The sequence below is a fragment of the Annulohypoxylon maeteangense genome, assembly GCF_022496945.1.
Source record: "Annulohypoxylon maeteangense strain CBS 123835 unplaced genomic scaffold GGS22scaffold_13, whole genome shotgun sequence".
Taxonomy (NCBI): Eukaryota; Fungi; Ascomycota; class Sordariomycetes; order Xylariales; family Hypoxylaceae; genus Annulohypoxylon; species Annulohypoxylon maeteangense.
In genome coordinates, this window is record NW_025953260.1 from 298,908 (window position 1) to 320,968 (window position 22,061).

The following is a 22,061-nucleotide window of genomic DNA, read 5'->3' on the forward strand; positions in this document are numbered from 1 at the left end:
TTAGGTACATAGTACATCGACATAGATTATGTAATGATTTTAATAGGGGTACCGTAACACCGATGATTTTACGCCTGCCTGTTAAATCGGATTCTCGTTTTTCAAGCCACCAACAACAATGTTAGACATTCATTACGTACTATTTCGACTCCCTTCCCAACATGGAGACGGACTACTGTGTTAGAATGACATCCAAGGTTTTAGGCAACTAGAATTATTCTACTCTATAAATCCTACGGGATCTCGAGTCGCTGATACGACACGTACATGAAAAGGAACTAATAACTATAGTAGCGTTTCTTTTGCAGAATCTCTTTTTAAAAAATATTCCATGTTCAATCCTCCTTTTGACGGAATTAATTCACTTAGGTCCGGTAATTCCATTATTGCCATTATGCGAGTTGGTAAGCATCTATGTCTGTCAAACAGACATCGTGTAACGAAGCGCCCTAAGCCGCTAATTTTCGCCTTCGGGCTTCGCGATCTGAATTAAAAGGGCAAAGATTTCATGCTATCGCCTATCTACACCGTCGTCTATATAAGGTGTACTATCATCCGTCCGTTTCCATATCGACAACCTTTTTCTACTCATCAACCACATAGAAATACACCTAGAACCCGATCATTCCACACGACATAGATCTCATCATGGCAGTATTAGATGCACTCTCAACCGGAGATCAGGTCGTTGAGGCCTTCAAGTCCCAGGTCAAGGGACGGACCTTCGTCATTACGGGAGCTGGCATGCCTAGTATCGGAAGCCAGATGGCCATTTCGCTTGCGAGGGCTTCGCCGGCACACATTCTGATCGCATCACGGACTGGCAGGAAGGTCGACCCGGTACTAGAGAAGATTGCCGAGATCGACAGTTCCGTCAAGACGACATTTGTTCAGGTCGACCTAACGGACCACGAGTCAGTACGTAGGGCAGCCAAAGAGATATTGGCCGCCACACCCAAAATAGACGTCCTCATCAATAGTGCTGGAAATATGGGTATCAAGGATTACACGGTCGACAAACAGGGAATTGAGATCCAGCTGTCTGCCAACCATATCGGCCACTTCTTGCTAACTAACCTACTCGCGCCCGCTCTTATAGCTGCCGGGTCCCAACCTGGTGGAGCCCGCGTCGTTAATCTGACAAGTCTCGGCTACCGCTCTAGCCGCTTTCGTTTCGACGACTGGAACTTCTCGAATGGCAAGACCTATGATCTATGGACGGGCTACGCCCAGGCCAAGACCGCTAACATCCTATTTTCGTTTGGTCTCACAAAAAAGCTTAAGAGCCATGGCGTCACGTCGACGGCAGCGCATCCCGGCTCCAATATCGACACCCAGCTGGGGAGCCACCTGACTGTCGATGACTACGCCAAGATACCCGAAGTGATGCAGCGCAATATGGGGAAAGAATGGGAATGGGAGACGCCCCGATTCAAGACGTTCGATCAGATCTCTTCTACGTCACTCGCTGCGGCCCTAGACCCGGAGATCCCTGCCAAGTCGCCGGCATACATGGTGAATTGTCAACCTCACGAAGTCGACGAACATGCGAGGGACCCGGAGGCCGTTGAGAAGCTATGGAAGCTCAGCGAGGAACTTGTTGGGCAGAAGTTCGACTACTGATTAGCCGTGAAGTACAACCTATTAGGTCAGCCTGCTTAGGGCGAGATAAATACATATAATCGAATTATAAGAATATCTTTAACTCCATAGGTCCGAAATCCGAAGAATCTGGGGAATCCGGGGTTGGAGGTTTCGAATTGACTAATGCCGTACTGCTGTGCCCAATACGAGTCACCTTACCCGGTAAGGCTGCCCATCTACCGGATGTATCTCATATAACTTTTTTCGGCTCATTTAGCCTCGTGGACGGGATGGACACCTGCATTGTGACTCAGGTGCCGGCTATATAAGTCTAGAATATTCATTTTGTGGTTGTAATTTCCAGGAAGAGCACAATGGCGTGTTCGATGCAATCCCGTCATAAGCGCGCAGAGTCAAAGCATGGCGCTTCAACTACTAGGTACTACCTAGGTAGGTACCTATCCGCATCTCATTGTTTACACTATCGTCGATGGAACCTTGACATTGGCCACCACTCCAATGCCAATTTCCCACTCACGAGAGACGGCACTGGGTTTGACCATTAGAGTATTGAGAGAAACTTGATAGGTACCTAATTATATATGTAGGCTACTTCGTACACACGCAACTGTTATATCTACGAGTATCGATACACGGATTGAACCACGAGCCACCGCCTAGAGCACGAACAAATTGCCTGCCATACCTTCCTACCCCTGCACCCCTGCTCTCTCGACCTCCGCATTTTTAATCGCGGTGCGTAGCCGCCTCGGCTAAGTCTACATCTGTCACAGGCCAAAAGCGACTTAGGTCACCAAGCGGCAGATTCAGAGTGATGCGCATTTCGCCCGCCATGATAATGACACACATATACCACCCTAAGGCGGCTACGACGAACAATAGAGCACCACCGGCCTAAGAGAGAATTAGCCGCGATAAAAATACCTCACGGATAGAGTAACACATACCTTTTGTAAGCTAATTGCGGCCTCGAAGTTTCCGGCCGCAAGCTTGAAATATGCACTCGACAAGACCCACACGGCGGAAGTAGCGCAGGCGAAGATCATTGCGAACACCGTGTTAACCTTCAACGTGAAAACGAAGAAAGTAAACAGGGCGAATCCCCACACGATGAGGTATAATCCAACGACGGAGTTATACTCGGGGGACATTTGCCCAGTGGGGTCGCTAATCGTGGCATATGGCGCGCCTAGCTGAAGGGTTGGCAACTGTAAAAGGCCGAACGATAGCCAAAACACGGCGTACAAGCCCATGGCCATCATAGGGAAGAAGTTCCCCATGATCCACTCAAAAACCATGGCGAAAATTAACAATACGGGGCCGACGAAGAAGAATATGCCCCTGGAAAGCTGTCATTTAGCCGGGACCCACATACAATACGAGAAGGGATCCTTACGCTACCGGCGTTGTACCTTCAGCGCCTGCCCACCCCATCAATGTCATCGCGAAGGTAAACGTCGAGATAACGAAGCTGGAATGTTTAGTTTGACTTGATATCTCTCTTAGTGGTTATCTTCATGCGACTCACCCGACAATACCAAGAGGTGTTGGGTTAGCGAAACGCCTGTTGTAATCTCCAACGTGAGGAACCTTAGGGGTAAGATAGAGCTAGTGAAGTTAGCATCGATGCGATGAAAGTTATTATAGAGATCTTACTTTCTCGAAGAGCTCAGGGGGCATTGTCACGGTGGTGTCCGATCGTTGTAACCCCTTCTCCTCGTCATGGTTGATGATCTTGTGGTTTTCCATTTTGAGTCAATGTGAATGAGGTGAGAGCTGAGTTGATGAGAATTGAATCGGCGATGGCAACTAAAGCTGAGCAACAGGCACTTATCCAAAGAATCCTCGATCACAAGGAAAGGTATCGCTTCAGCTTTTAATAGCTGGCGATTGCGATACGCAATATTCGAGATATCATTAGCCTAGAACTATAGATTATTTACTATTCTAGGAGATCCCCCATACAGGCAAGTCAAACTGCCGGACCTCTCGCATCCGTCCAATCGCAGGTGACATAGCGCTTAAGAACCATGGCCGTTCCTCGGCTGGCGTTGCTTTCACATACCTTTGTCAGGCCTCTGCCGAAGCCAAGACAATACTTCCCCCAAACATCTAAACCGTAAATACAACTTCCGGTGCGGGGCCTGTCTCTAAAGAGCAGTTGGCAAGCTTTTATATGTCTACCAAGCTGGCAATCTACTCTTAGGTAATTTAATTAGATATAAGGTAAGTATTATCCAATTCGCCGTTGTATAACCCGCCAAACCCAAGTCGGACTAGAAAGGGTCGGGAACGGACACGTTTATGACTATTAGGAAGCTCCGGAGTACCGTCGCAATTATGCGAATCACCCGGAAACAAGTAGTTGGTAAGGCTTTCTATTGGAGGCGGACACGGCGTACCCAAACAAACATATATAATCGGCGGATTGATGACTCAACATATAGGATACACAGGTATGACAAGTTATAGTTAAACACTATATCTACCTACATATGTAGACATGAGCAAATGTTGTGCGATGGTGAGGTCGAATTAGGTGATGCCCAAAACACTCCGGGCATTGCTTGGCCGCATTTCTTGATACCCCAAACGGCAATAAGAGGCATTTTCAGCTGCTATTTTAAGACCCTACCTACCTACACAAGAAAAGGCTGAGTTTACTTTTTATGTGAGTATCTATACCGGCAATCACATGTAGCACTCGGATGTAACTGCTTGGCTGTACCTTTGATATTGTTGCATGTGGCTGGGGGGCATGGCTTAGAGTGGTACTAATGCAAGGACAAGCAATCCCCAAGCCAACATACCGATTGTTATCTTGTGAAGAGGCATATATTTACCTACGTATGTTTATATTATTATTGAGTGCCTTAGTGTTCTTTAGCCTTGCATTGAGTATGAACGGGGGCCTTCCTTTCACATTCTAGTGCTAGGGAGATCATGTAAAGGTCTTCCTGCTTGTTTACAAGGTTAGGTAGGTATATGTTGGGTATTTATATGAAGTGTCAGACATCGGTCTTCCTCCAGGTTAGTAGCTAGAGGTCTATGGGATCGGGGTTCGGCCCGTTGAGTCCCCGTGAGGGTCCTGTTGGCCGCTAGTCCTAGGAGCAGGACAGACAAAGAGCTTCACCTGTATGTATACCGTGTTCTCCATAGCGAGAGTGTTAGGAGCTCTTCGCGCAACAACGTCGTTGTTTCCTAGTCTTTTGGTTCCGCCTCGTGACATGAAGGAGGGTCCCCCCTCGGGCTTACGATACACATTTATACAATCTAATACATCCACATAAATAGATACCTACCTTATATATACTAGCGAGCCACTTGCTCTTAGCTCTCGCTCAAGATACCTACTAGCGCAAAGGGTTTCTTACCCTTAGCCGCAGTAACATTTTTACTCACCTGTCTCTTCAACCCAACTAGAATCGAGAGGCTGGTGAGAAAGGTTGGAACAGATAGAATATATTAGAATATATAGGCAGGTCCTAAACTTTTATATGCTAATTAATATGAGAAAACTTTTACTTCTCCCCTCGCTGTGACTGTAGCAAACACACGCTCCGATCTGGAAATTAGAACCCGAATCAAAGAATCGCCTTCGTGTCTCTTTTTAAGCTGCCCTGCCTTTGTATTCTCATAAAATGAGACACCGTCCCAGTCTCCAGATATGATATACTGACTATCGGGAGTATAGGCTACACTAAACCCAAAATTCTATACAATGTTAGTCTGACACAAATATCGATTTAGAGAAACATACTGGTATAGAAAGTTTTATAATACTTTTTCTCGACGCTTCGTCCGCACCAGTCTGCATTAAATTCGAAAAGTTCCATCTTTGTATCATACTATTTTCAATGGTAGCAATACTGTAACCGTCTGGCGAGAAGCATACATCATTTAATGTACTATTCAGGATATTTCTCTGAATTCCGACCTCCTCGCCGGACTCTATGTTCCAGATCTGGAGCAGTGGTGATGTTGACTTTCTCGCGGCTAGGTAGAGACAATTCGGAGAGAAGACGAAGTCTAGGACATGTCCCTCAGTTGAAATTATACGGTGCTCTAACTTTGTATTTGATCGCCACTTTCCGTCGAAGTCCAAGATCCTTATACAGTTATAGTCAAGAATAGCTATCATTTTCCCATCAGGACTGAATTTGAACTGGCCAAATTTGATGGAATAGCGATCATATTTTTTGAAGACGCTCTGCGTTTCGACATCCCATATCTAGATTCAATTAGATGACAATGTGAATTAGATTTTCATTTAAAACATACCATTAGGACCTTGTCAACGTAGGCTGTTGCTAAAAATTTATTGTTTGGGCTAAAAGCAAGTGCTGTACAATCCGTTATAGGGCTATCACGGGAGAAATCTAGTAACGAGATTCTACCTCGGATATCGTGAACATGTACAGTCCCAATGTCTGACGTTGCTATAAAACAGCCATTATCACTTAAAGATATGAGGGGTTGCTGTGCTCCAATGCGAAGCGTGAGGATCAATTTAATTTTGATCTCCTCCTGAGACTCTCCTACTGTGATAATTTATTAGCTTATGTCAATAGAGATCGTCGTAAGATGAGTACCTTGAATTTCCTCTGGTTCGGATTCTTCTGATGGCTGGGGCTCTTCTGATGGTTGGGGTTCTTCGGATAACACAGGTTCTACCGATGGGAGCCTCCGTATCCTAGCAGGGACTAAAATACTTCCCTCTTCGTGGTATATCCGATTGTGTTTACTCAGGTCTTGCTGTGTCTTGAAACCAATCCGACCTATTGGACAGTCCTGTTTGTCACAAAAAAGACATTTGATGTGCAGTTGCTCGTGTGAAAGTCTTGCAGACTCAGATGCAAACCCAAGCGTAGCACTTGTACAAGGCGAAAATCGACAGCGAAAGGAACATTGGCAAGACTCCTGTCGGAATATTTCAAGGAGACCGTGCGGTATATTCTCTGGAAGCTCTTCTCCTGACAATAGCTTCTTGACGAGGCATTCAAACTTGACTGCTAGCTCCGTGAAAAGAGTTGGGTCTTTCTCCAACGATTTAGATTCGAAATCTGTTATATAGGTAGGTATCTATCAGTTGCAACTGAACTAAACTCGAGACGCTCATAGTGATAACAATCCTAAGACACAAAACTTACCTGCGCCATTTTCCATAGATTGGTTTTTCCGCTCTTGTCGAAAGGAAATCGTAGAGGCACAGACGTATAATGCAAGAATTTTGTCAATGGTTACTGGATGAAGATCATCGTGTGATGATGCAACTATCTTATCTGTATGTCTCAGCTGATTAAGAACTCGGCCGTGAAGAGTTTCCAAGGCTTTCAATGCTTTCGCCACTTCGGATAGTGACTCTAGTTCGTCGTGGCCCAAGTAATCTAAGAGGTGATCAACCCAAAAGTCTATGGAGTACGGTAGTAAAGCGTGGCATCCATCGACAACTTGGTGAAGCTTTTCGGGGACAGAGAGATTTGGATCGAGTAGGTGAAGACCATCTGTGAGGACTCTCGCGCAACTAAAAGCGATCGAGCTTTTACAGCTTACGGGTGTAATTCGGCCGACAGTACATCTACTAGTCAGATACCTATGGGGTTGGTTAGTATATTTATTGTCTGTCAATGTTACTCACACTCATTAGGGGAACCTTACTCTCGAACTGTATAATGAACTAATGAGATTGTGCCATCGGATAACTCTTCTATCAAAGGTTTGCATTTTTCAATGACTGTGCCGCTGAGTCTGTTCCAGTCCTCCAAGTACGGGGTCTCGGTGGTGATTGCAATGGCATGAAGAACTTCTCTTTTCCTCAATGGTCTTTTCGCGAACACAAGCCAAGCGAAAATTCTGGAAATCTTGTCCGATCCATTCCCAATCTGACTATACATTCGATTAGTAATTACATCATATAGTTCTGTTAGGTCCGTTGGCATTTTCGTCACAGCATCGTGCAGGTCTGCGTTGCTATCGATATTGGCAATCGAGTTAAGGACTAATTTAGCCCAGAGGAACATGCCTGTTATACGTAAGTTCTTTGGTTGCATTGATTTATGGATTGATTATGACTGACCATCAGCTTTGTCGATGATGATCTTGCCTAGCTCTTCTTTCACGTTAGGGTTTAACTGAACTGATGGGTAGTATTCCTCGTGATCGTTCAAGCGACTAGTAACGAAACTCCGGATTGAGGCGTTGACGATATTGCTTTCGGCAGATAAGGAGATTTGAAGCAATTTTCTTCCCCTTTTATGAAGAGATTTGCTCACTGATGGGATTTCCCTGCTGCAAAACAAGACCTTGTAGCTACGAGTAGGGTTGTTAGAAGAAACAAGCTGTGAGAAGTCGTTGATGATAAGTGGTTGCTCCTTTAAGTCGCACTCATCTAAACCGTCGATAACAAGACGACACGGAGATATGCCTCTAATCATCCCTGGTTTGTCAGTCGAACCTATTACCATGGCACGTAGAACTTTCAAGGAGGGCATGGCGTGCTTCGAAACGTATTCCCTATAAGCAATAGCTGTTATATCAGGGTCTTTTGTGATCAATTGAATGGCCATCGATTTGAGAATATCAGAGATTGTATCTCTGGAATGAAACCTGCAAAAATAGTATAATGTAGGTATCTTTCGTTGCTCTAGTGTCTCCAATATGCTTGCACATATAGTGCTTTTGCCTGTTCGAGTGTCAGCGGCAGCTTTATATGTGCAGTTGTGACTAATAGAGAAGCTATATTAGATCATTATTACCTGCTCCGGGCTTCCCATGGAGCCAGACTATGGGGTGGTGGGAGTCATTCTGGATCCAACCTTCAAATTTGTCATATATCCAGTCGTTGCTTCCGGGGAGGCGATCTTGAAGTAATCGTTCCCATTCGTCCTCTTGGGGTGTAGATTTGATTCCGAGCCATGAAACTACGGACTGCATTTGTGCGTCGTTTCTTATTTTCTCCGTCTTCTCAGACTCGGCCATCAGCTTTTCTCTCCATGCCTTTTCTTCGATCAAGTCGATAGAAATAGCTTCTTGCATTATCATATCACTATGATGCGCCATGCTGGTAAGAATCGCTTTGAATCGAACTTCGAATTGGCCCCAAGTTGTTTGAAAGAAGAACCTCCACGACTTTCTTCGAATGAATTTGTAAGCGCGACGGTGGAACTCTAGGATGTCTGCATAGTAAAGTGCTAGCTTGATACCAATTTCAGAATTGTCTTTGAATGCATCGCCAATCTTCTCGAAGCGTGGGAGTGTTTCCGATATACGGGAATATGCCTCAACTAGTCTGTCGAAGGCATCAAGGTGGTCAGATGTTATCTGTACACCATTAGAGCTCCTCATCACAATATCTTGGATAGGGCTCGCACCTGCAATGCCAGTCTGATTGGTGCCCAGACCCAAGGTAAATACGGGCTCAGGCCATTGCTGAGTGTGTCAATTGCCTGTCCATACTTCCTCAGGCCTTCCAAAAAAGGGTGTAATTTTCGCAGATTCCTGTTTTCCCTACGGTTAAGAAGATCCTGTTGGATTGTTATCATGGCATCGATAACATCTTTCACCGTTGTGCTGCCAAGAAGTGTAATGTCTTCCGGAGCTATCGTTCTCTCAAAACGTTGAAAGGCGTCTGATATAATTAAATGCGCCTGCACGTTAGTCGCGTGGTTTGTATGGTTTGCCATTGCTAAGATCGCATCAACAGAGATCTATAAAAGCATTCTATAATGTTAGGTAGGCAATTGATGGAAGAGGGCGAAACTGGTTGGGCTCTCGGTATTCTTAGTGTAGTATCGCAAATCTCTCCCTGTACCATAATTATTGCTCAGCTGTACCTAGCTACCTAGGTATGCAAAGCTGCCCAGGGAAATGCCTTAGCAGGCTGCCTTGTCAATTGAGAGGCGGAGCTGTGGCTTTGGTGCTGACAATGCAGCTCTTGCATTCGCAGCCTGCATTAGAGGCCTCTATCTCTTTTACCTTTCCTTTCTAACTCCAGTGGAATTCGACGACTTTCCTCGCTTTTCTTCAAAAGATTTTCCTCAAAAAATGCATGCCTATATACTTAGTAACTGCTTACTAGGTACATAATGTGTCGAAAATAATGGCAATTCTATCTGGGTGCTGGTGAGCTATACACTCAGTGTCAGTCCTATTTTCGTGAATCATCCGATGGCGCGTACCGTCCCCGCAGACGTTCAGCAAGGCCCGGACGAGGAGACATCAACAGCAATTTGTTACGGCATGGTAAGTCTTTGGTCACTCAAAGAAGGAAGGGTTTAGCTGATACTTAGCCTGTCACAGCTCGAGAAGCTTGAGATATATGCAACTTCTACCGATACTGCCATCGACAATGTCCATCTTGTATCCGCCTACATCGTCGACGATGGGATAGTTAAAATATATTCAGATGACTCTACGGTCGGCAGGTTAGAGGAAACGGCAAGACAAGTAATACGCAAACTTGAAAATGAAGAAGGGGTTCATGTACAATTTATGATTAAGGGTATTCCTGGATCAGAATCACACTTACGGAAAAAGAAAATAATTGCCTGGGCATCGGCAATCCTCTACGGCCCGGAACACCTTGGCGATGATATTGGAGAGTTCCTGGACAAGTGCAAGTATTATCTCCAAGACCCATACGGGTGTAGCATCAGTGCCCTTTACAAGAATCCGCACTGCTTGTCTACTATCTTCGAACAACCAGTCTTGGCCTCTACCTTTGCCGAGCCAGCAATTAGGTCCAGGCAAGAGCTTTCAGTCCATGATTCATTGCACATGTTAGAAACGACTGAAGATCTACCAGAATGGAACCAACCTACGATTTTACGAACCGAACTATGCTTGTGAGTATTGATTAATCTATTTCTCGTGACATTTATCTTCTATTTATAAACTGTTACTTATCGTATTTTAGACATCAAAAGCAAGCATTGCACTTTTTCATGATGCGAGAAAATATCGAATATATAAACTCTCTCTGGAAATCAAGTACCTCATCCAATGGCCGTCGAATGTGTGTTGTACGTGCCCTTACATAATATGAACCATTTCTTACATAGCATCTGGTTCTTGCAGTTTTCATAACGGGATAAACGGCTCACAACAAGATGTACCGCCCCCTATATGGAATGGGGGCATACTCGCTGATGAGATGGGCCTTGGGAAGACATTACAAATGATATCTCTCATTGCTGAAACAAAAACTATACAAAATTGTGCGATCAAAACAACTTCTACCACGCTTCCAGGAACATTAATAATACTGCCGTTGCCTTGTATGTTTGATAATGGGAACCTCTTTGCATCGATTTGCACTAACCATATTGTGCTATTAGTAATGAGGGTATGGGAAGATCAGCTTATCCAGTAAGGTCCTTCTCAATAATGAAAGTCATAACGTAGACTCACGTGAGATAAAAAGACACGTGCATAAAAACAAGTTGATTTGGCAACGCCATCATGGCCAAAATCGAGTCGAAATAGGCCATTGGCTTGATTTTCCAGATATTGTTCTCACAACTTATCAAACAGTCCAGTCAGAATATAAACGCCGTCACAAATCTAATTCATTGTTCAAATACCAATGGCGTCGAATAATACTTGATGAAGGTCTGGCCATATAGTCACTTAAAACAATAACATCTGCTGACATTCATGTAGCACATGTAATTCGAAATACCACTATGACAGCTTCTGCTGTCTGCGCTTTATCTGCCATATCACGCTGGGCTGTTACCGGAACACCGATCCAAAATAACCTATCTGATTTATGTGGTCTTTTCAGATTTTTGAAGTTTCACCCTTACGATGACGCAAGAGTCATGGACAATGAGATATTCGAATCGCTCAGAAAATTAGACCCTAGCGAGGGGATTCGAAGGCTCAAAACCTTATGCAAAACTGTGATGATTCGTCGCCGGACGGGTATCATAGACCTTCCTCCGAGGAAGGATTTAATCAAGATGGTAGATTTTAATGCAGAAGAAAGATGGCTATACCAAGAGCTTGAAGGTCGCATGCGTCATGCTCTAGGAGACGCTACCAGTATAGGGATTGGAGGGCACAATTTATGGATGAGCGCAATACAACTCATCAGCAAATTGCGCATATTTTGCAACCTTGGCGCTACTTCTCCCTCCAAGATACTATCTTCGAAGCCCGTAACTCGCCAGTTAGTAACCCCAGAAAGAGGGATCGACACTTACAACTTGATTACATCAGAGCTGGCTTTAGGAGGAACAAGCTGCTCCCTTTGTGGCACGTTCATCGATACCTCAGAGGGTATACAAGATATATGCGCATACTACTCGTCATGCAACAAAATATGTTGCAAATCTTGTACCAGCATGTCTCATGGCTCAGTGCTCGGTTGCACGTGCCGTTCAGAATCAGTCTGCATTCTTCAACCGCTATGCTTGGATTCTGTTAGGAAGGTTGAAGGGACAAATGGAATAGACGATGAGCCCACCTGCGGGACCGAACCGAGCAGTAAAGTTAGGGCTGTCGTAGGAGATATCCAAAGCCACAAAACAGAAAAGAGGTATGTTATATACCGTACATATGCCCATCGAATTCCAAACAAACTAACTTGCTTCAAAGCGTCGTGTTCACATTTTGGACAGCTACTTTAAACATGCTTCAGCACGCGCTCGACCGCGCAGGGATTAGATATGTCAGGATCGATGGTACAGTGAGTCCAGCCAACAGAGATACAGTTTTACGAGAATTTCGAAACGACAATTTCATCCAAGTCTTACTCATTACGATATCTTGTGGTGGCGTTGGGCTAGATTTAACCGCAGCATCCCGAATTCACCTACTTGAACCCCAGTGGAATCCAGCGGTCGAAGATCAAGCACTAGCAAGGGTGCATAGAATGGGACAGAAACGACCTGTGGTCACGATTCGATATATAATAAGGGATTCTATTGAAGAGGTACGTTTGTGGTGAGGATGAATTTAGAATGCATGCTGATCTATCTCCTAACCCCTCTAGTCTGTCGCCTCAGCGAAAGGAAAGAAAAGACTTCTTGCCGAGCTTCTACCACAGAATGCACACTCTGAAGTTGAACTTGATACGTAGGTAGCTATTGATCATTGCCTGGTAAAGATGCATTTGAGGAAATGCTAGAGCCTTTGATTTGCTGTTTCTAGAGTCAAAATTCTTTCATCGCTCCTAGTAGCAACTCTCGTGCCAAGGCAGATGTTACAAATATGAGGTATCTAACTATTCGCATATCTGATTATTGGAGTCATGTGGGTCTGCAAGTTACCTAGTAGTCATATAGATCGATGTAATAAAAAGGAGTAGGACAACACAAGCCAGACGATATCTATTGGTCTCATAGAACCTAAAAATATGCCTCTATATCTGCATATATTATGTGGAACTAGGGGCAATAGTATGTAATTAGGAACTCAATAGATTAGAAGGTCCATGCAACAGAGTTACCTATAGAACAAGTGCGGATTCTTACTAGGAACTAAGTATTTACGATGGCAACAATACATCGTGCTCTTAAATAGGGGGAAAAGTTCAACTAAATGATTACATAAGCAGACTCATCCCGGAACTTCGTTTCCGATTACCTAATCACCCCTATATCTCCGGGGATAGATAAAGGGCCGACACAACGAGGTATTTAGTACTAACGCGCAGAGAATAACTAGCACCTACCTAGTCAAGGGGTCACTATTAGGTAACTACCTAGGTATACTAAGCGAATATATGGGGCCTGTGTCTGCCGTTCACCATGGACACATCTTCAGAAAACCATACCGATTGTTTCACTAGTCTAATCCATCAGGTTGCTGCCAATTGGTTTCCATAGCTAGGTACCTGTTTAGGAGGCCCATAAGTTGCCTCATAGAAGTTCTGTTAACTAACTACCTACTGAGCTTCTTGAAAAACAGTTACCGAGATGGATAACTGGGTACCTAGGTACCTATCTACTTAAGTACATGGATAGGTAATACCTTATTGGCAACCTTTAACAGGATATCCATTTCCCCGAAATTCCATACCTTAGGTAGGTAGTCTAACCACAACAATCTTGGCGCGGCCTATGTGTTGCCTTTCATTATTGATTGGGAGATTATCTCACGGATCTCAGGAGACGCCAAGAATAATATGCGTTGCTCGGTTCTTCCCGTAAGATCGGAGTAGTCGTTCAAACAAAGTTTCCATGATGGAAATTCGGTAGATGCAAAGGTGCCAAGTATGTACCTTATAGAAATATCTGCCACATGTAAAATATCAATTGATATCGGCAGATATTTCTTCGCCCTGCTCAACACGGGGTCAAACGTTTTGTAGGTTAGTCCTAGATTTGCCCCTGAGATAAGCAACAGTCGTAAGAATCTTAGACAACTTGAAAGCTAAAATTTAGAACCGAATTCTACGTCTCAATTAGAAATTACTTGTCAAAGAAATCTGATATGCCTAGGCAACGACCGTGTGGAAATATGCATCGAAGATGTTCGTAATCCGGAAATAATGAGAATTTCAGCACAAAAGAAAAACTTATCTAACCCACCAGAGACACGCATGTATAAAACAAGGGAAATAATTTTACCATGAGAGTAACGAGTGCTGCATGGTATCGCCATGTTTAATCCACGTTTTTTTCTTTACTTTCCTTCACCCGCCACGAGAATCCAGACAACGGTCTAGATTTCGTAGATCCTATCCAGACCTAATAGCAATGCACTCGGCTTCCAGAAGTCAACTAAAATAACACGCTGAAATTAACGATCAACGGTTCCAGGATTTGACGGCCCGGCCTTTGGGGCCCATCTATCTCTGGCACGGCAGTTGGAAGAAAACCAAGATCTCTAACTTTGCACCTGCATCAGAGCCGTCCCTAAGCAATCTTCTAGAACTTCCACTGGCATATCCGTATATACGAATTCAGATCTGACACAAGAGTAAGCGAGTGGCGAGTACATAACCCCCTATCCAGACCCGCATCTCTGCAGTATGTTGGGAAACATCACGCATCTTCTGAATTCGCCACAGCGCTCACCCTCATCCACCCGTTCATGCATGAATGGATGGCCTGAATGTGCCGCGACGGCCCGCCTTCGCGCCACAAGCGAAAATAATCGTTATGATGAGGTACTTCTTCCCGCCGTATCGCGATCTGCTGTGTGACTATCGGGTTACGCCGGCAATACGATATCACCTCAGACTCGCCCTCAGTCCCAACACCAACAAATCTTCACACACACACACATACGATCGGGTCATCGAGGCGGCATAAAAGGAGGTCGGCGAGGGAAATAGTCGATACGATCGTTCGAGGGGCCTATGCATTCGCATACCGGTTCAGCTTTCAGCGCTGCTTACCCCGCCCGGAAAAGTTCGAAAGGCGACGCGCCACAAGCAATCGTGGATAAGTCGTCGAGCCATAAACGGTGAGCAGATGCCTAAGCGACGATTATGTCGATGTGTCGTGTTCGTTCGCCTGTCCGCGCCGTCGCATTCTCTGTGGGAAAGATGTATGTCAGCCCGTCCGCAACCCGTGTCGTTGCGAAAATCTGGCACTTTGCTAAACCGACGCCCCCTAATTTATCCTGAGGCTGCATCATGTAATGCGAGTACTATACGCCCCTCCCATGTCCAGATAAGATCTGGTGCGTCCCTGTCGAATGAGAGCGGCGGGTATCATGTATAGACCCGGTGCGGTCTCGAATCGGATAAATAGGCTCTTGGCTCTTCCCTGCTTTTCCCAGGTCAGGTCCAACTTCGGCGGCTCTGCTAGGGAGCCCACCCGGGTATCAAAGCGTACGTTGCTGCTACGTAGCACAACCTCGTGAGGGTCCACCGGCTTGGCGGGCTTATTATAAATCGAAGAGGCTCTTCACATGTCGCATTTGTCAGTATTTCAGATCGACGACTAGTCTCCGAATTCGGTGGGAAATTCGAAAAAACACTTAATGAGATCGATTCGATTGCGTATGATCTCGTTCGATTATTGTGCCGAGTAACAGAAATTTGGAATAATGGGGAAGTGTCCTGAATTACAGTGGATTGTTACAACCCCTGATTATGTAATGTGACAGTATTCGCAATCATGTTACGGGTTTGGCCCACAACCTCGTAACTGGCCCTTGAATCTTGTCTCAACAACAGGTGAACACGTATACCAAGTTAGCGAGTTACATAATTAGATTCTAGGAGCCACATGACTTGGTTATATAATGTTAATGATATAGCAAAGTTGAACTTACCCCTGACACGTTTGCAATTATGTAATCAGAGATTCGACCTTAATCAGATATGACATAAGCAGAATTTGTGTAGTCAGAGATTATGTAACCATGTATTACATAATTCGTGGGCGATTAGTAATGAGAATTTCATTATGTAATTTGGCCTACGTAATCAGAGGCGGGGTTACCTAGTACCTAGTAGGTAAACCAAGACGATGAACAACTACTAGTATTATCAACTCTGCGGAAACTAACCTAAGACATGAACATAATTGATATATTTATGTTAGATTTTCTGTACGTCTGTCGAAATTGAAAGCCCCGGATTTTTATTCGTCATCACAGATAGCTCTCATTATCGATGATACAATCTCCAACCCCCAACTACCGGATTAGGAAACTGTGAAGAGCTTCAGGCGCACAGGTTCAGGCATAACTAATCATATTACAGTAAGCAATCTACCATAAATCTACCTCCGTCTTGGTATCTGTATATATAAAAAGCGTCGTCTTGTACCTATGTGTGTACCCGGGCCATCCACCACAGCGAGGCCAGTATAAACGCTTCGAGGACAACTAGAAAAAACGAGACAAAAACAGCTGTCAGAAATAAACGACGCTGAGGGAAATGGTATGTAAATGCTCCGACGACACTATAACCCAAGAAGCCCTTTTTCATAAGCCGCGAGCCCAGCTCTAACACAACGCCGCCCGCCGGTACCGTCCCCGATACTATCAATTGATTAATTAGGTAGCATCATTAAGTGATTGATGAATAATATCAATCGTGTTTTTATTCGAGTATGGGTATGAGTCTTTCTCATCCCGTCTCGTGTCATCACGCCGCTCATTGCTGAGCCTCCTTCTCTGTCTTTTTCCGGGAGATGTACACCTCAAGGCCCTCCTGGACGACGAAGAACGTCGCCTTGGCCTTGAGCGGTCGACCCGGGTAGACTAGCTCGAACTCGAAGTCTCGCAGCAGTCTAGGGATCACTTTATTAATCTCGAGAAGCGCCAGGTTCCGGCCGATGCAGACATGAGCACCACCGCCGAACTATTTCTTGATATTAGTAATCGAATATCAATGTATGGATAATATTTATATGTGTATAACATACCTGAAACATGTATCTCTCCATAACCTTAGCCGCCTCGGGGTCCTCGAGCCATCGCTCCGGACGGTAGACGTCAGCATCTTCGCCGAAGGTAGCCTTGTCACGGTGTAGTACCCATCCGTTAAGAGCAAGTCGTGTGCCACCAGGAATGTGACGACCTTCGATCTCGATTCCCTCTGGTGGCACGTATCTAGCGATGTTGACACCAACCGCAGGACGCACGCGCATCGACTCCTTCAGGCAGGCCTGGAAGTATGGCAAGTTCTGGGCCTCAGTCCATTGTACGTTGCCTTCGGATTGAATCATGCCCTCCTTCACCGCAGTTTCGACTTCCTCTACCAGTCTAGAGTAGACACGCGGTATAGAAAGAGCGTGCCAGAAGAAAGATTGCATAGTCGAGGCCGTCGAGTCGGATCCAGCGAAGCTATTTCTTTGTGTCAGTTGACTGATACACATATAAGGATGAAGCGGTTGAATAGTAGTACTTACATAGCACCATGTGCCACAGCAAAGATATCTCCCTCGTGGAACTTCATCGGGTCCTTCAAGTGTCCCCTGATCAAAGAAGACAGAAGGTCCTCACGTCCATCGCTACCGGCACCCTTTCCATCACGGTCAACCTCAAAGGGACGACGCTTCCGCATCTCCTCGCGGGCGATCCTCGTGATGAGTGCGTTCTCGGGGTTAAACGCAGGGATCCACCTCCAAAGTGGGTTCCGTCGGAGCAGACAGTCTATCTCGGGGATCTGGCCCACGATGCCGTTATACTTCTGGCTATTATCGATCGTCTTAATAGCGCTCTCCTTATCCACGCCTGCAGCTAGGAAGCCAAAAGAACGGCCGAAGGCCACTTCACCTAGCACGTCGAAAGCGAAGAAGTGGAGCCAGTCGCCAAGGTTTACGATGGGGTTCCTGCCGGGGAGCCCAGCTTGTTGGAAACCGGGAATAGCGGTGTCGGGGCAGAATTGGTCGAGCCGGCTTGCGAGGAAATCGATGGTGTCGTCGATGAAGGGACTCAGCTGTTTCATGGCGGCCATCGAGTACGGCACGTTCGCCACCTTCTTCTTCATGGCGTGTACATCCTCACGGATCTCGGTGAAGATATCTGGGTTCTCCGGTGGTGGAAATACCGAGTAGAAATCTGTCTTGTAAAACCGCTTGCCTGCTGAGAGGACGTTTCTGGCGACCGTGGGAGACGAGAAGGAGAGCTCGTTAGGAGAGATTCGTACAATGGGACCATACTTCTTGTGGAGTTCTATGTGGTGTAGGTGTGTGCGTTCTGAGGCTGTTGAGACGATCTTCCAGAGTCGTGAGAACGAGGCCAGGAACGGACCCGGATACTCTCGCAGAGGCGAGGCATATCGTATGTATAGGATGCGGGCGATGAGGAAGAGCGGTATAAGAAGATACCACTGCTCTTTGAAGATGTTCCACGCCGTCAGGAGGACAACCCTGGTCGGGGAGATTGTGTTCTCGTCACTCATAGTGAAGGGCCTTATACGAAACAAGAGATATATGAAAATTTCTATGTGGTTGGGATGAAGAGTGATCTCGAGTGGTCTTTCTGCAGGGAGGCTGTTGAGGGTTCCTTGCAAGTTCTTATTACACACCACTCCTGTTGAAGGAGATCTCGTGGGATACAAATATAACCAACGAATAGATGACAGCGAGGCGAGTGATGTCAAGACGTTCCTTGATGAAGTAATGGCTTAATCACTTTGATTAATCAGAATCGTTAATCAGACTTCAGGGGTCCTCAACAAATCTAACAAATCTACACCCTCCCAAGTTCACCAAGCATGGTCCAGATCTCAGGGCAATTTAGATATATGAAATACTCGTCAGTACCTGCTGGGAGGTCGGGTAAATCATACCGATTCGCACGGCGCCGTCCTCGACCAACATCGTCTGATACGTTCGTACGCGATGTGAGATGCCATAGCTTACTCAAGATTATTAACCTCGGCGCACATCCGGTCGACCAATCAGCGAACTGCCGACGAGACGTTATAGCCCACGGCTGAGGATTTCAAAACGAGGCCTGGGCGCTATCCAGGTGGAGCATGGTCGACGTTGGGGAATAAGCGGGGAGAAGACAAGACGAATCCACCATAATCCACCGCGATCCATAATGCAGGGATACGAGCTGAAGGGTGAAAGAGGGCTCGAGGGTTTTTGGAGGTAACAGGAGGTACATGATAGGAGGTGTGGGCGGTAACAAAAAGTGTGTCGGCGACTGAAATGAGACCGGTCGGATTCGTTGGTTAGTGCGTGCGCATGTTCGTGGGGAAACGAGTTAGGGCGGACACCCCGGAGTAGTCGTATAGGCTTGTTAAAATCAAATGCCGGAGAAGCACTACGTAAAACGTGGTATCCATCTCCACACTAGTCAGAGAAGACTTGGCGCCAGCGCCGTGGTTATGGGTGGTTAAAAATATACCATCTCCAATCATGTCCCTTAGAAACGTCATCGGTTCCAATCCGAGCAAATATGTGGCGATCCACTCACCTGGTTCCCTAGTTCTCTAGTTTACGTAGGCATACTGCTTGCGTAGTAGTTATTCTGCTAGTTGCAGCGAGCTATTGTTGGTCCTGGTGCTGCGCGGACCTGTGACTATGTGACACCCCTCCCACTATGTTACCCCATATGCTTACCCATGTTGGGTAAGTGTATCCCGAACTAGAGAGCAACCAACGCAACAGGCCATCGTGCGATTGTCACAGATGTCAGATAAATCAATCTTCGATCACCAACGGAGATAATCCCTAGTAAGTCATAATAGTCGTATTAAGCGTCAGTGCCTAGTAACATTGGTATCATTCCGCCTACCCATCCGTTGTGTTACCCATGAGTACCTAGAAAGCAAAGAAAAAGAACCCGAAAAAAAGGAGCGATGCAAACCATGCTAGCCAACGAGTCAACGTGCGGAGTTTCGTCTAATCCCACTTTTTGGCTTCGGCACCGTCGGGAGGTTGAGTCTTATACGTCTTGCTCTGGGCTTCGGACCAGTTGGTGCTTAGAGACGTACCGTTGCTCTCGACGTAACTCTTCATCATCGCTCGCCTCGAATCGGGGTCGGAATCCTTGTACAGTTTCTGAAAGAAAGAGTTGACATCGGCGTCCTTGTCCTCCTCGTCCTCGTCGTCGACATCTGCAAGCTTGTCCCAATTCACCACTTTCTTAGAGGAGGTGGGGTAAGCTTGGGCGCTGGTGGACTTTGCCGAATCTGCCTTGCTGACAGTTGGAGTAGGCTGAGCCGCGGGACTGCTAGCTTGCTTAAGATCACCTTTAGGTTGGGCAGTAGTAGCAGCTTCGGTTGGTCCGCTCGGGACCTCTGAGCCTTTAGCGGCTGATACCTTAAGATCATCCAGACCAGCCTGGATTTTCTCTATGACGGAGCCGTACCAAGTATCGTTTATCTCCCGGTAATCGTCGAAGTCAAGTTCTTTGGGGCTTTTGTACCTAGTAATCGTTAGTTCTATAACTTCCAAGTAATCGTGATGGCAGACAATACGAACCCCAGACGACGAATGAAAGCCGTGAAATTCTCCAAGGAGGGGTCGACCCCAGTGCTTCCCGAGAGGTTATCGAATCCTTCGGCATCCTCCAGCTGCAGCATCGGCCATTTTCCTGCTGTCTCCTTGCGAAGGACCAGTTCAACCTTCATCGACTTGACATTGTGTGTGATCTCATCAGGCTTGATCCTACCCCAGAGGTTCAGATGGACTGATTCGGGATAAGTGTCTGGGAATGGTCCCATAATAACCTTCTGGTTCTCAGCTGTTACAGTAAAGCGGTCCGCGGATATGTTCTTGACGAAGAAGTCTACATTGACGGTAGTGTTTGTCTGATAGAAGTTGGTTCTAATAGCGTTGCGCCTGCGACCGCCGATGTATCGAGTATAGAACATATCCCAATCGTCATCAGAACCATTCTCCGCAACCTCATCACTTTCGATATCGCTGTCCGTGTTGGAATGATCTGGGCCGGACACCTTCGGGAATTTCTCCATCGGGTTCACTTTACGACCAGGATGCCCGGCAGGTAATTTCTCCATATGAGTTAGGGCCTGTAGACGCCATGACAGTGCTTGGTTGCGTTGGGTGATTTCTCTAGCTCTCCCAGTAGCACCGCCCATAGCAGTAGAAAATCCTTGTCCCTGAGCAGGTTTGTTTGCACTCTTAATCTCATCAACGCTTACTGTGTAATCTCCAATCTCGTCAACCTTCTTCTGCTGTTGGTCATCCTCACTCACTTTCGCTCCATCGACGAGTCTCATGGCCCAGAAGGCACAAATGTCGGCATCGGCGTAACGCTCTAGTCGGAAGAGGGTAACGGCTCGTCGAATCTGAGCCTCAATCATGTGATCTCGGTTTGCACGTTGGAAGGATACTTCCAGGGCCTTGTCGGCATCGCGTAGAGCAAGATCGATCTCGTTCGTTCGTACATAGGCCTTAGAGCGCTCAAGCAGCCAAAGAGGCGCCGCATGATCTTTCAGAGCTTCAGTCAAATTGTCGATCCCTTCCTGGTACTTGCCATTGGCAACAGCCTTGACGCCCTCGGCTGCAAGGTTGGCGGCGGATGGCATCGTGATAATGACGATATGTACAAGAAGATGAAATGATGCAAGGGTTTGATTGGATGACCATACGAGACGTCAAAATGTAAAGATGTCCTTATGCTAGAACAGATGATGTTGGAAAAATGATGGAAGGATAATTGATTTGTGGTGGGGTGAATAATTGATTGAGGGTGGGATTGAATGGAACGAGAATAGATTAAAAGAATTTGGGAAGACAAGACTTGAAGTTGTGACGTTAATCAATAATCGAGAAAGAAGGCTATCCTAGCCCTGAGATGTTTCTCTAGGGTGAATTTAAGTTTCACTTAGCTTTTGTTGATTGTTGACACTGCAATATGTCAGGAAGCCCTGGGGATAATTCAGTGTGGCATGTTTGCAGGTGGTGGTACTTGAGGCATCTCAAGAAATGCTAGCGATGTATGGAAGCTACTAGAGAGCTGTTGGCGGGGTTTGCAAATTCTGCCTGACTTAATCATTGAAAAGGTAAGCGGTAAGGATCCACCTTAAGCTACAACCTCCTCACCGCCTAGGGGTCCATCTTTCA

The 22,061-nt window shown here is 46.0% G+C and overlaps 7 protein-coding genes across 7 annotated transcripts; 3 read left to right on the plus strand and 4 right to left on the minus strand.

The window, feature by feature from the left end:
- Positions 1 to 95: 95 nt before the first annotated feature.
- Positions 96 to 2,207, plus strand: GGS22DRAFT_167890 (NAD(P)-binding protein). The gene has a single exon (XM_047962052.1). It carries the CDS (start codon positions 649 to 651, stop codon positions 1,621 to 1,623), a length of 975 nt encoding a protein of 324 aa, XP_047816941.1. The 5' UTR covers positions 96 to 648; the 3' UTR covers positions 1,624 to 2,207.
- GGS22DRAFT_167892 (GPR1/FUN34/yaaH family-domain-containing protein) lies at positions 2,191 to 3,586 on the minus strand. Its single transcript, XM_047962053.1, has 5 exons — positions 3,262 to 3,586; positions 3,134 to 3,213; positions 3,002 to 3,076; positions 2,553 to 2,946; positions 2,191 to 2,499 (listed from the first exon to the last, which is right to left on the minus strand). Exons 1-5 carry the CDS (start codon positions 3,352 to 3,354, stop codon positions 2,332 to 2,334), a joined length of 810 nt encoding a protein of 269 aa, XP_047816942.1. The 5' UTR covers positions 3,355 to 3,586; the 3' UTR covers positions 2,191 to 2,331.
- A 1,523-nt stretch (positions 3,587 to 5,109) lies between these two features.
- GGS22DRAFT_190416 (uncharacterized protein) lies at positions 5,110 to 9,287 on the minus strand (the record flags this gene model as incomplete). The annotated part of the gene is made up of 9 exons (XM_047964972.1): positions 5,110 to 5,319; positions 5,366 to 5,836; positions 5,887 to 6,146; positions 6,198 to 6,668; positions 6,756 to 7,198; positions 7,264 to 7,627; positions 7,682 to 8,287; positions 8,361 to 8,925; positions 8,976 to 9,287. 9 exons carry the CDS (start codon positions 9,285 to 9,287, stop codon positions 5,110 to 5,112), a joined length of 3,702 nt encoding a protein of 1,233 aa, XP_047816943.1.
- Positions 9,288 to 9,606: 319 nt separating this feature from the next.
- GGS22DRAFT_35921 (uncharacterized protein) lies at positions 9,607 to 13,052 on the plus strand. Its single transcript, XM_047966899.1, has 9 exons — positions 9,607 to 9,846; positions 9,904 to 10,448; positions 10,520 to 10,618; positions 10,681 to 10,880; positions 10,941 to 10,971; positions 11,027 to 11,214; positions 11,266 to 12,145; positions 12,205 to 12,541; positions 12,602 to 13,052. The coding sequence occupies exons 1-9, from the start codon at positions 9,772 to 9,774 to the stop codon at positions 12,686 to 12,688; spliced, it is 2,442 nt and encodes an 813-aa protein (XP_047816944.1). The 5' UTR covers positions 9,607 to 9,771; the 3' UTR covers positions 12,689 to 13,052.
- Positions 13,053 to 14,057: 1,005 nt separating this feature from the next.
- On the plus strand, positions 14,058 to 15,471 carry GGS22DRAFT_167901 (uncharacterized protein). Its single transcript, XM_047962054.1, has 2 exons — positions 14,058 to 15,329; positions 15,396 to 15,471. The coding sequence occupies exon 1, from the start codon at positions 15,030 to 15,032 to the stop codon at positions 15,279 to 15,281; it is 252 nt and encodes an 83-aa protein (XP_047816945.1). The 5' UTR covers positions 14,058 to 15,029; the 3' UTR covers positions 15,282 to 15,329; positions 15,396 to 15,471.
- Positions 15,472 to 16,582: 1,111 nt separating this feature from the next.
- On the minus strand, positions 16,583 to 18,575 carry GGS22DRAFT_35943 (cytochrome P450). The gene is made up of 3 exons (XM_047966900.1): positions 17,424 to 18,575; positions 16,938 to 17,358; positions 16,583 to 16,873 (listed from the first exon to the last, which is right to left on the minus strand). The coding sequence occupies exons 1-3, from the start codon at positions 18,416 to 18,418 to the stop codon at positions 16,667 to 16,669; spliced, it is 1,623 nt and encodes a 540-aa protein (XP_047816946.1). The 5' UTR covers positions 18,419 to 18,575; the 3' UTR covers positions 16,583 to 16,666.
- A 1,063-nt stretch (positions 18,576 to 19,638) lies between these two features.
- Positions 19,639 to 21,667, minus strand: GGS22DRAFT_35947 (SGS-domain-containing protein). The gene is made up of 2 exons (XM_047966901.1): positions 20,454 to 21,667; positions 19,639 to 20,397 (listed from the first exon to the last, which is right to left on the minus strand). The coding sequence occupies exons 1-2, from the start codon at positions 21,521 to 21,523 to the stop codon at positions 19,872 to 19,874; spliced, it is 1,596 nt and encodes a 531-aa protein (XP_047816947.1). The 5' UTR covers positions 21,524 to 21,667; the 3' UTR covers positions 19,639 to 19,871.
- Positions 21,668 to 22,061: the final 394 nt, after the last annotated feature.

Bases quoted from the DNA above. Each gene is read 5' to 3' on its own strand.
- GGS22DRAFT_35921 (XM_047966899.1), top strand. From the start codon at position 9,772: ATGGCGCGTACCGTCCCCGCAGACGTTCAGCAAGGCCCGGACGAGGAG. The intron at 12,146-12,204 runs GTATGTTATATA...CTTGCTTCAAAG, and splicing joins AGCCACAAAACAGAAAAGAG to CGTCGTGTTCACATTTTGGA. The intron at 12,542-12,601 runs GTACGTTTGTGG...TAACCCCTCTAG, and splicing joins TAAGGGATTCTATTGAAGAG to TCTGTCGCCTCAGCGAAAGG.
- GGS22DRAFT_167901 (XM_047962054.1), top strand. From the start codon at position 15,030: ATGCCTAAGCGACGATTATGTCGATGTGTCGTGTTCGTTCGCCTGTCC.
- GGS22DRAFT_35947 (XM_047966901.1), bottom strand. From the start codon at position 21,523: ATGCCATCCGCCGCCAACCTTGCAGCCGAGGGCGTCAAGGCTGTTGCC. The intron at 20,398-20,453 runs GTTCGTATTGTC...AACGATTACTAG, and splicing joins GCTTTCATTCGTCGTCTGGG to GTACAAAAGCCCCAAAGAAC.
- GGS22DRAFT_167890 (XM_047962052.1), top strand. From the start codon at position 649: ATGGCAGTATTAGATGCACTCTCAACCGGAGATCAGGTCGTTGAGGCC.
- GGS22DRAFT_167892 (XM_047962053.1), bottom strand. From the start codon at position 3,354: ATGGAAAACCACAAGATCATCAACCATGACGAGGAGAAGGGGTTACAA. The intron at 3,214-3,261 runs GTAAGATCTCTA...TAACTTCACTAG, and splicing joins CCCCTGAGCTCTTCGAGAAA to CTCTATCTTACCCCTAAGGT. The intron at 3,077-3,133 runs GTGAGTCGCATG...TAAACATTCCAG, and splicing joins ACACCTCTTGGTATTGTCGG to CTTCGTTATCTCGACGTTTA.
- GGS22DRAFT_35943 (XM_047966900.1), bottom strand. From the start codon at position 18,418: ATGAGTGACGAGAACACAATCTCCCCGACCAGGGTTGTCCTCCTGACG. The intron at 17,359-17,423 runs GTAAGTACTACT...ACAAAGAAATAG, and splicing joins GCTGTGGCACATGGTGCTAT to CTTCGCTGGATCCGACTCGA. The intron at 16,874-16,937 runs GTATGTTATACA...ATCAAGAAATAG, and splicing joins TGGAGAGATACATGTTTCAG to TTCGGCGGTGGTGCTCATGT.